The 11,063-nt window shown below is 29.7% G+C and overlaps 1 protein-coding gene and 2 pseudogenes across 4 annotated transcripts; 1 reads left to right on the top strand and 2 right to left on the bottom strand.

Annotated features, from left to right (window-relative positions):
• Positions 1–79: 79 nt before the first annotated feature.
• On the top strand, positions 80–7,515 carry LOC117162133 (survival of motor neuron protein-like; annotated as a pseudogene).
• Positions 2,875–5,193, bottom strand: LOC117161847 (adrenodoxin-like protein 2, mitochondrial; annotated as a pseudogene). The gene is made up of 4 exons (XR_013061629.1): positions 4,397–5,193; positions 3,870–3,981; positions 3,573–3,705; positions 2,875–3,205 (listed from the first exon to the last, which is right to left on the bottom strand). The product of XR_013061629.1 is annotated as an adrenodoxin-like protein 2, mitochondrial (transcript).
• Positions 7,501–10,743, bottom strand: LOC117165056 (katanin p60 ATPase-containing subunit A-like 2). 3 transcript variants are annotated; one of them, XM_076627508.1, is made up of 6 exons: positions 10,527–10,743; positions 10,144–10,423; positions 9,799–9,967; positions 9,628–9,740; positions 9,215–9,414; positions 7,501–9,064 (listed from the first exon to the last, which is right to left on the bottom strand). In XM_076627508.1, the coding sequence occupies exons 1-6, from the start codon at positions 10,607–10,609 to the stop codon at positions 8,704–8,706; spliced, it is 1,206 nt and encodes a 401-aa protein (XP_076483623.1). In that variant the 5' UTR covers positions 10,610–10,743; the 3' UTR covers positions 7,501–8,703. The 3 variants fall into 3 exon arrangements, with proteins under 3 accessions (XP_076483623.1, XP_076483624.1, XP_076483622.1); XM_076627509.1 differs by having other exon boundaries at positions 10,144–10,420; XM_076627507.1 differs by having other exon boundaries at positions 10,144–10,432; positions 10,527–10,661.
• Between the last annotated feature and the right edge of the window lie 320 nt (positions 10,744–11,063).

The following is an 11,063-nucleotide window of genomic DNA, read 5'->3' as shown; positions in this document are numbered from 1 at the left end:
GTCCTGGTCTTCCGGCTGCCACATTGGATCTAAGTAGCGCAGCAACCACCAATAGTCCGCATGAATTGTCCACGTTAGTTTAGAAATTTGGTCCGAACATTATATCTTCACATAGGATTGGAGATTAATAGTTGATAGTTAATTTACACATCGATCTTTTTATTTGTAAATTGGGTCGTGGTTTAGAGTTGGTTTGTAAAAATTCGGTCCTAATTGTTAAATGATGAATATTGATTAAGAATAATAGGCATTGATGTACCAATCTTTTTTTAACTTATATACTTGAGCACACTCATTGGAGATTTCACTTTTATTCAGTGAAACAGCAACTTCATTACTCGCTTATTCAATACGGCAATTGCATATATTTCATGGACATTTTAACAATGTTTTGAATAATTTCTAACGGTACAATTGTGATGAAGTGAAAAAAATCGTGATAAGAAACAGAGAGAAAAGTTGCTCGTTAATGAATATTCACCAGAAATAAAGTAATTTCTAAAGAATATCCCGAAGACGTCGTAGATATTACGAAAGGAATGATTAATTTATACCCGCGTGTATCTTGCCATTACCATACTATTATTATTATTATTAATATTGTTAGTAGTACTCGATTACATTATTATTAATATTAATATTATTGCCTTATTATTATTAATGTTATGGAACCTCTAGTCCTAGGTTACTTTCGCTGCCACGAAAGGATAAGATTTTCGAATTTTTGACTATTACGTGTAATTCAAGTTTTCCTGTTGCGCATGCGCAGTAGAAAGAAAGTTAGCGGAACTCAAATCTCGAACTATAGAGAGTTGAAAAGTAGTAAAAGTAAAAAAGCACGAATAACATTTGTATTTGTGCTGGATTAAGTTTGATAATTGAAAATTGAGTTTGATGATAACATTTTTTTCGTATTCGCTTTGGTAAATATTAGTTTTATTTAAAATTGAACAAAGCATTTTATGTTTTTCAAATACGGTACATAATCGTAATATCGAATTTTGTAAACTGATAGTAAGAAACTCTATAATTCGAGACTGGAACTTTGATCAAGTTCACATTGAACGTAAACTGACTTAATTTCGTTATTTAAGCGTGTATACTATACGTGTTTGTTCCTTCTTCTCTTGTGCGCAGGCTATAGCTTAATTACTTCCAATAAACGCAGTTATATCGAATCAATGACCGATACAAATTTAGATATTAGGATTATTTAAACAAGAGATTAAAAACTAAAAAGTATTGTTTTTATACTGCATATGTACATATGCAATATGAACGACAGTTTGTGTAATAATATGTACCCCTCTTCTTAGTTTACTTTTGTATATTTTGCGACATTTGATATTAATTTTATGAGGAACGTACTTACACTTTATCTTTGTAATTAAATGTGAAATGAAAGAAAAGAAATGACATGAGAAAAGGAAATTCGATGTATGAGTATATACGAATTGACGGAATTAAAATTTAACGCTATATTTAAATAGAAAACGTGAAATATCTTGTCATCTTAAAATAACTTGATCATTCCTATTCTTTTACATAAAAACACTTTTCGACTGTAACTTAAGAAAAATGTCTGCTAACGTGAAACGTGCCAGAAAAAATTAACAACTTCCATTAAATTGGCAAATTTCTCATTAATATCGTAAAACTCGCGTTTACAAAGATCAGATCAGTGTACATAATATACAAAACAAATGCAGAATATATAAATATAGCACATACGTTCTGAATTATATTCGAATTGGGCAGGGTAACCAAGTGAAAATATGTAAATTTCACGATGTGTAATGTACACTTTATCGAACTTGTAAGTAGTGTAGAAATAGAATATTTTACACGTAACAAAATATACAAACGACAATACACAAGTTAAATTATTTGTTAGATCCATGTATAACAAGCATAGTACAAAAGTGTTTTAGCTTTATGTACTGGTAATTATGAGAAATACCAACTTAATAGATGTATTTGCTATGTACCTAGTTAAGAAAACAATAAATTATTCTGAACAGATAAAGCGTTTAGTAGCTTGTGAAGTATGAATTTTCGAAAACGTAAGTATTTTATATCTAAGTAGTTAAGAAACGCGAGCAAGGGAAATCAAACAAAGGAACAAAGTTTTTTTGTTTAAAAATATTTAATTTGTTGTTCTATTATCCGAGGTTAGAAGCGATAATGTACAAAATCTGAATAAATAAGATTCCTCAATATTATTGAATTTTAATTCTAGGGTAAAGTAATATATCCGCATATTTTATTTATATACAATATGTATAAATAATGATGTGATTTGACTAATTTTGTTGAAAGAATATTTGTACTTTTTACGTAAAACTTCAGTCTTTTACAAACTTTCTTGTAATTAATAAACCAGTAAACACAATATTAATAAAATCTATTAAAATTATAAACAAACTCATAAGTTTTAATTTTAGTCCTTAAAGGTTGAAATATTTTGCCCCAATGTCGAGACATTTGTTTTAATCCAAAACATTACTATACTGAATCGATAATGTTGCATGTGCCACGAAAATGATGATAGTGTCAGATAACTTGTTGTGAAACGAAAAAGCATTACATGTACATTTCTGTTGTTTTGTTGACCATGAGTTTGATGATCTTTTAAACTTGCCCACAGCTAAGAAATCAAACAGTATATCTAAACGAAATTAATTTCAAATTATTTTTTAGGTTCTAAGCTTTTATCTAATCTTTCAGAAGTTGCAAAATTTATTCCACAAGAGTCTTTTTTATCATAACCAAGTACACATCTTAAAACCATTTAAGTCTTCCTTAGTAATTTCTTCTTATCTTTAATAGTAACGAAAATAATTTAGATGAACGTTTTAAAATTGACACCCTGTATATTAAAAATAAAAGATATATTTTCTTCATAATTGGATAGGCTTTTTACAATGGCAATGTACAAATATCAAAATTGCAATTATACTATAACATATGTATATATATAAGCTTCACATTTAAACACAAGATTCTTTATTATATTTTTTTAATACCAATATTTTAATAATTATAACAAGGGTTTTTTAACAAGAGATGTATAACATTGTATACAAATTTTCAAAAACCTATAGATAATTTCAGTTATGCTCTTGCATCATTAATTGTTGATGTAACTCTTACCTCAATTCCATCTAGTTCCTTAGACATTACTATTTGACAGCCTAGCCGTGACCTGAAATTAAATATTATATAACTGAATATGTCAATAAATATATTTATTGCTATACAAATTAATACTAATACACAATAAGATTTCTATTTATCCATTTGAAAATCAACATTGTAAATATGCTAATTCCAACATAGATTTGTAATGATTATAGGGTCATAAATAAAAAACTATGAAAATTTATTATAATTTCAGTTTCGTAGTATTCAGAGATAGCGATTTGAAATTCTACATTGAGATGCAGATTTCGAAATACCCAATACTAACCTGTTTTTACATAAATTTAAATAGAAAAATTCACTTTATAAAATATTAAAAGGTAATAGAATTAATAATGTGAATGATTTGATACTGATTATTATGAACTAACGTATCTGTTAATTCATATGCTCAATCCAACATGTCTAATTCTTCATCTGTTGGTTTGTCAGGAAGTGCATCATAAACTTCTTTCGAAAATATTAAATGGCACGTACTACAAGTTAATGTTCCTTCACAAGCACCTATATCAATTATATTTTAATATTACAACATACTTATATAATAAAGTATCAAAAGTTAAAAATAATAAGAATATTAAACTTGATAAAAATGAAAATTTTCAAATATTTTCTACCTCAAAATTATTTATTTTAAATTAAGTAAATTATGCTTCTTTAAAACATACCATATCCATCTAAATCAATTTCATTATTTACTACTATGCCTAATATAGTATCTCCAACTTTCCCTTTGCTTTGATTCTCTCTCCACTTGCTTTAACAAACGTTATATTTACTCTGAAAATAATATTTATGAAAGATAAAAATTATCTCAATATAATTATTTTCTTTATTTTTTGTGTTTCTTCAATTAATCTTCTCTTAATTATACCTTAATTATATGTATCACTTATGATAATAGAAATAATTTAAAAATAAGATATACTTGTCTTAATAATACATAAATAAAATTCGTATATCATATATTTATAACAGTGTTATATTTTTAGTTGTTCACTGTCAATGTTGTTCTTATTAATACTATTCTATTAATACTATGTTATTTTTCTAGATGTTGTACTCCTACAAAGAGAAAAATTTCTTAGACATTATTATTAGCATTATTATTTTGACACCAATTTTATATTGGAAGGTAAGTACTGAAATTTTATTAAAAAAAGAAGGAAAGCACAAGAAAATTTGTATCACTTACTCTTGTTTTTCTGAAAGTGGTTGCGTGGTCGATATTCCTCTTGTTGCCTGCAAAAAGGGCAACGTTGTGTTGCTTGTATATTTTGAATAATTTGATGCAATACCGAGAATTGATCTCGAAAATTTTTGTAATTGATTTACTAACGCCATTCCACTGTCATGAGTACGGGACACCCTGACCGAACACCAGATATTGCGGAAAATATCAATTGTAGATCAATTGTACTTTGTACAGAAACTTTCACGGCATTCTTCGGCTGCTATACTGGGACGTTCCTTTACTGTGATAGGTTATAAAACGATTCCTAACACAAGTGACGTATCTCTACCGGACACGTGCTCTTCGGGCCACACGTTTTATGATACAAGACCAGCAAAATGATCAATGTGTAATTTTACATATCTTACATTTTTTCCAAATGAAATATTGTTTTTATTAAACGTTTAAAACCTCAGGCAACATTTATTTCATCTGATTTCAGTTTTACAAATATATATCTATAATACATATCTGTATAAATTACGGTCTGGTTATATCAAACAGGGACCGACACTCACTAGGGAAAACTGCCCAAAAATTGAATCGTAAAAACCAATATGAAAGACAACAAATTTCTCGTTCTGCGGAACAAATAGAAATGAGCAGAGTATCTTTATCTTTATCTGAGACATTCAAAGCGTATCACGCATACGCTAAACCTGAAGAAAACTTTCTTGTCTTCCATGTTCATTTTTCCCTTTCCATTTCCGAACGGTTTCTTCTATATTTATTTATATGTTCGTGATTGATGCTATTGACAACATACAACTAAGGGGAAATACGAATAGTAATAGATAGATGTATAATTCATTATGCAATTTTATAGAATTAAATCTTATTTATCTTCAGATATAAAAACTATATTTACCAGCTGAAACACTAACGCATATGCAGTATAATATAATCTACTTAACAATCTCGTTTTAGTTATAATATGTGATTAATTCTTTTGCTATTTCGCTATAAACAGTTTCTTGTGCATACAATATTTTTTTATAGTATTCTAATATATTGTTAGATATTGTAAAGAAAGTAAAATACAGTTATTGAAGTTTGGGAACATTCAATGTTAACCTTGCTTCAAAAAATAACCTTTCGAATGAATGGGGAATAGATTTTTAGTATTATAGTTGGTATAATGTCATCATTGTTTACAATGTGTTAGAGTTAAAGAAATGAGACAAATTAATATTTCAGAAGCAAATTCAATATTTAAATGATGTTATTTTAAAATGGCAGATGATATGAATGTTCTTTTTATACGAGGAAATGGAAACGTATGTATGGTAATGGAAACGTAATGGTTTTAACATTATTTTAGTACACGATTTTAGCATAATAGTAATTAACAGTATCCACTACCTTTTAGTCAATTTTTGAAAAATGACATATATGATAATTTGCAATAGTTTGATAATAAAATACTTGTATCAATATTAATAACGTATAATTTGCTATCTCAAAAGGATACAGACACAGCCAATGATAATGTTTGGGATGATAGTGCATTAATAGAAGCATATGATAAAGCAATAAATTTAGCAAAAGAAGAAGTTATCAAGCGAATGAGAATGGATGTTGGAAATTCTCAACCGAAAGAAAACCTACAAAATCTTAAGCAGCCTAAACACGCAAGTAAATTACACAAGGTTGTGATTTTGATAGAATATTACAAATTTGATACAGAATATTATTAAATATATTGATTAAGAAGCAAATTATTTTATTTTGCTATTTACTTATATTTATTTGTATACACATCTTTTCTCTATAGAAATGGATCATAGGAGCATCTTGTCGTGCAATATACTCAGAGGATGGAGAAATTTATGAAGCTATAATATAAAAAATTTACGAAAACAATGGCACGTGTGTTGTAAAATTTGTAGGTAATACCTTTAGCATGATGGTTATGTCAATTAAGAAATGTACTAAAAATACATATATATATGAAGTAAAGGCTTTCGCATAGTCTATCACAGTGTCATTCAGCAGGTCCTTAACTGGGCAGGAGTACCTGTCAATGTCTATGGGGAGACCCATAGATGATATAGTGGGATATAGGGTCATGAACCATAAACATGCATGTTACTTATTGTTCATTATTAGCTGCTTGGAATATAATTCTCCTCATTAGACGAGTGATTATTACTACATATATCAAGGCAAACATTTATACATATACATTTATGCACGGGAAATTCTAATACATTGCCTGTAAGGACAGTAACTGAATGGCACTCAGTCATTCTATTAAATGACAAAAATTTCTTTTACTCTGTGTTTAGGCTATGGTAATACAGAGAAAGTCGAGTTGAGTTCTCTTTTAGAATCAGAAGGTTTGCAAAGTCAAATAGCACAACAAAAGAAAGCTTTGGAAGAGAAATTCAATGAAGAGAACGACGAGACTTGTGAGACTAATTTTTCTACAAATGTAAATTCGAAAAAATATAATGTAGAAAAAATGGATTGTGACTCTGAAGAAGCAAATGCGTATAAACATCGCTTCATACCGGGACCATCTTTCAATTCGATGACTGATATAATGCCACCTGCACCTCCTTTATCACCACAATTAATGGCCAAGTAAGTACAATTTAAAAATTCTAATGGAATGCTGAATACTTCTAATATTAATAAGTAATTTGGAATAAGTTTAACATTTTATTTGGAAAAAAAAATACGAAATTTTAATAAAATGTACTAGATTACCAGATAATGATACAGACGCACTTTCAAGTATGTTGATGTCATGGTATATTAGTGGTTTTCACAGAGGTAATTATTTCACATAAGTATTTTATTGTATATTAAATTTTCAATGGACTATGTTATTTCTTTTGTAGGTTATTATCGTGGTTTGAAACAAGCAAGAAACAATCAAGAGAACAGGAAGAACTGTTGATTATATCAATTTTTTCAATAACAATATAACGATGATATAAGATATTAAAATAAGATATTATAATAAGATATAAGATAAATATAAGATATTAATATAAGATAATATAAAATATAAAACTCATTGTATTTATTTACTTCAATTATTTGAAATAAAGAACAGCTTTATTTTCATATAAGACTTTATTTTTTTTAAAATAATTACTAAGATAAGAAAAACTAAAAAACATATTTTTGATAAAATACACTCACATATATATGTCGGGTTATAATTAGGATTTAAGGCGCGTAATGATCCTTTGTTTGAATTAGCCATTGTTTTTCGAAACAGAGAATATATTTACGCGAATAAACAAGATTTTACAAAATATTATAAATAATGAGTTTAATAAATAATAAGATTAACAAACGATAAGTTTAACTAATAATTAGATTAAAGATTAATAAGTTTAACGAACAATAAGAGGAACGAATAATATGTCTTACGAATAATGAATTTAACGTATAATGAGATTAACGATTGATAGGTTTCACGAATAATGAATTTAATTAACGCTATTAACAATGTTCCGGGGTTCGAACGAATCCACGGTCAACGGGATAACTCTTTACTATGTGTAGAATAATTTTAAACACAAAATACAATTGCTGAGACACTCGGTAAATTGCTCGATGTATCACTTTCCAAGGCGATCACACGAATGAATATCTGATGAAAATCTTTTTCGCTATACGACTGCATTTGTTTGTTATATGCTCGCTGGAAACATCGAGAAGGTTCCAATCGTTGTTGCTAGGCAATTTCTGTCAAAAGTTTGTTGTATACTCTTTGGAAACATCGAGAAAGATTCAAACGCCGTTACTAGGCAGTTTCTGTCTGGAGATTGATTCCTAATACAACGTGTGTCCCATTATATCGACATCTCTAAAGTACAATTCTATGTGATTTCTAGGGAGAACAATACAACCGATCCACACCTTCGTCAGGCAAAACGTTTATCCCGTGACCGTGGCTACGTTCGGCGACCAGTTGTCACCTCGAACCCACTTTCGCTTTCACAAATATCAAACAATTACAAATGACAATTGCTTAATTACAGTTATGATAAAATCTAGGCTAAAGCATTAGAAGGCTTCCTCAAAATTGCAAAGGGAAGGCTCCGGTTTTCCTTTCATCTCCGACATATATAATACAAGGATATAATACAACCGAACATTTTAAACTTAGCCTATAGCGCGTGCGCGCACACACACGCACACACATGACACACATGCGCGCATACACACATGCACACACATGCGAATGATTTCTCGAACGATAATCCATTTATTTATATTTTTCAATATCTGTCCTTACGATTGCGTATTTATTTGTTCCACGTATCATATTTATCTATTTGCATAACTGTAGGTGACATTTTTTTTAACAATTTTGCTAATATTTCATAACTTTTTAATTCATATTTCAAAGTGGTAACAGGTGTTTCTTTCTTTTCAAGTCTCCTCCATATCGGGCTTATTTCTAGTAGCCACGCTTGCTTACAAAGCAATTTTATATCTGCACAAGAATATCTTTCAGTACATTTTACTATGTGGTTTACAATATCTGTATTTTCTAATAAGTGGTTGCTAAGGTATAATTTGAATATATCAAGTCGAGCAACTTTATTGGGTAATGATACGTATATTTGCTTTTCGAGACGCCTGAGTAAAGCTGCATCAATGCCCCTAATAACATATTTACAATAAATATTATCGTTCTATTATACTAATAATAATGAAGGAATACTTCAAACAACACAATAACATATTTGGAATTTGGAGAAATATTACGATATTTTCAACTTAGAAAACATTGAAATAACGTGATATACGTACCAAGGGGAATTAGTTGTAGCCAGAAGAACTACATTAGAATTCTCATTAGACACTAATCCATCCAATCTAGAAAGAAGTTCTGATCTGAATCTCTTTGCAGGTTCAGACAATATACAGTCTCCTTTATTTGTGGCGATCCAGTCAATCTCGTCGATAAAAATAATTGTAGGCGAATGACTATAGGCAAGTTCAAATAAAACCTGTTCAGTTTAACAAATGTATTATTCATTAAATATTATATTCGAAATTCCTTAAATTCATTGCCTCATCACGAATATGATATCATTTCGTTTTCCAAACAACTATTCTATTTATATATAAATGACGAAAAATAAAATCAAATCTTTTTATACCTAGAATCTCTCCTTCATAGACAAAGGAACAAAGAAACTTACATAGACAAAGCAACTTACACGTATATACTTCTCGGAATCGCCTCTCCATTTGCTGACCAATGAGCTGGCAGTTATGTTAAAAAAGGTGCAATGGCATTCTGTCGCGACTGCCTTCGCTAACATCGTTTTCCCTGTTTTGTATATTTCTTGTAAACACGTACAGAAATGAAAAGAATGCGAGTATCTTACCTGTACCAGGTGGGCCGTACAGCAAAATACCTTTCCAGGGGGAAAACGGGCCATCAAAAAAGATAGGATACTCAAGGGGATACACAATGGCCTCCTTAACAGCGGTTTTACATTCTTCTAGGCCTATAACGTCATCCCAATGTACATTTAATTTGTTTACTATGATCTCCTGTGACGATACAAAGATAAAATGGCGTCTTCTCTATATTAAGTAAACGTTACGTAATTTGATATTTGAAGCGTTACTGAAATCACGTCATCGTCGATATACGTTGGACGGTTTATCGACGGGAATTTTATCGTTTAAACGCTTTACGATACGTATATTAATCGAAAATAACTTACGCATGAGATGTCCTCAGCAATCTTTCGTAATTCCGGATTATCTGAATAAAGCTTTTCAATGCATTTCAATATCTTCGATTGCATGGATTGTTCCATTGGGACGTTAAATAGCTCTTCTGATGAACGTCCATCACTCTCATTGGGGAATAGTGACGTCACTGTCATTGCGAGATTAATATGATTCGTATTGTCATCAGTTATCTTCTGCTGTAGATTCGTCTCTTTCACAGGCTCACTTCTCGCTTCTTTACTAACAGATTTGGCTTTTGTCTCAATACTTCTACAAACACTGGATCATATTGTAATACGATACGTTGAATACGATACGTTGAATACGATACGTTGAATACCGTTTAATATCGTTAAATAATTTAAATTCTTACGTTTTGCTTGCATTTGTCACTTCCCTCGTCATTTCCCTTCCAGTTATTTTCTTACACAATATGGGATATTTTTGAAATTTCATCTTGTAATAATTTTCATACTCTGCAACGATAATTTCCAAATCGATGTTGTCGCAGACCCGATGTTCGGGAGATAGACGAGCTTCCCGGAATAATACATCGCTAATGTCTATATACCTAAAGAAATGTAGTTTTTAATTAATTATAGTTTTTAACTGATTAAAAATATTTTTCGCAATGACTGAACACTATAAGATAACCATCAAACAACTGTTTTATCTCTAGGTAAGACAGGCAAAAGAATGTATTTACTATATAAATCTTCGAAGATAATTTCTTGTCTTCTGCTCTTTAATTTCCAATTTTTAGATGGATAAGAATAATTTGAATTTATATTTCATATATTTGTTTATAACTAGTTAATCTACATTATCGATTGAGTTATTCTTAACTACTGAATTACCGATGTCGAATTTTCAAATTTGGTTTCGCCTTCTCTTTCCACGATGTCCACTG

This window comes from Bombus vancouverensis, unplaced genomic scaffold (genome assembly GCF_051014615.1).
Source record: "Bombus vancouverensis nearcticus unplaced genomic scaffold, iyBomVanc1_principal scaffold0067, whole genome shotgun sequence".
Classification (NCBI taxonomy): domain Eukaryota; kingdom Metazoa; phylum Arthropoda; class Insecta; order Hymenoptera; family Apidae; genus Bombus; species Bombus vancouverensis.
This window is presented reverse-complemented; position numbering and strand designations above follow the sequence as displayed.

Coding starts and splice junctions, on each gene's coding strand:
- LOC117165056 (XM_076627507.1), bottom strand. CDS start 10,609: ATGAAATTTCAAAAATATCCCATATTGTGTAAGAAAATAACTGGAAGG. Junction 10,433..10,526: donor GTGACAAATGCAAGCAAAAC/GTAAGAATTTAA, acceptor AATATGATCCAG/TGTTTGTAGAAGTATTGAGA. Junction 9,741..9,798: donor GTACGGCCCACCTGGTACAG/GTAAGATACTCG, acceptor TATACAAAACAG/GGAAAACGATGTTAGCGAAG.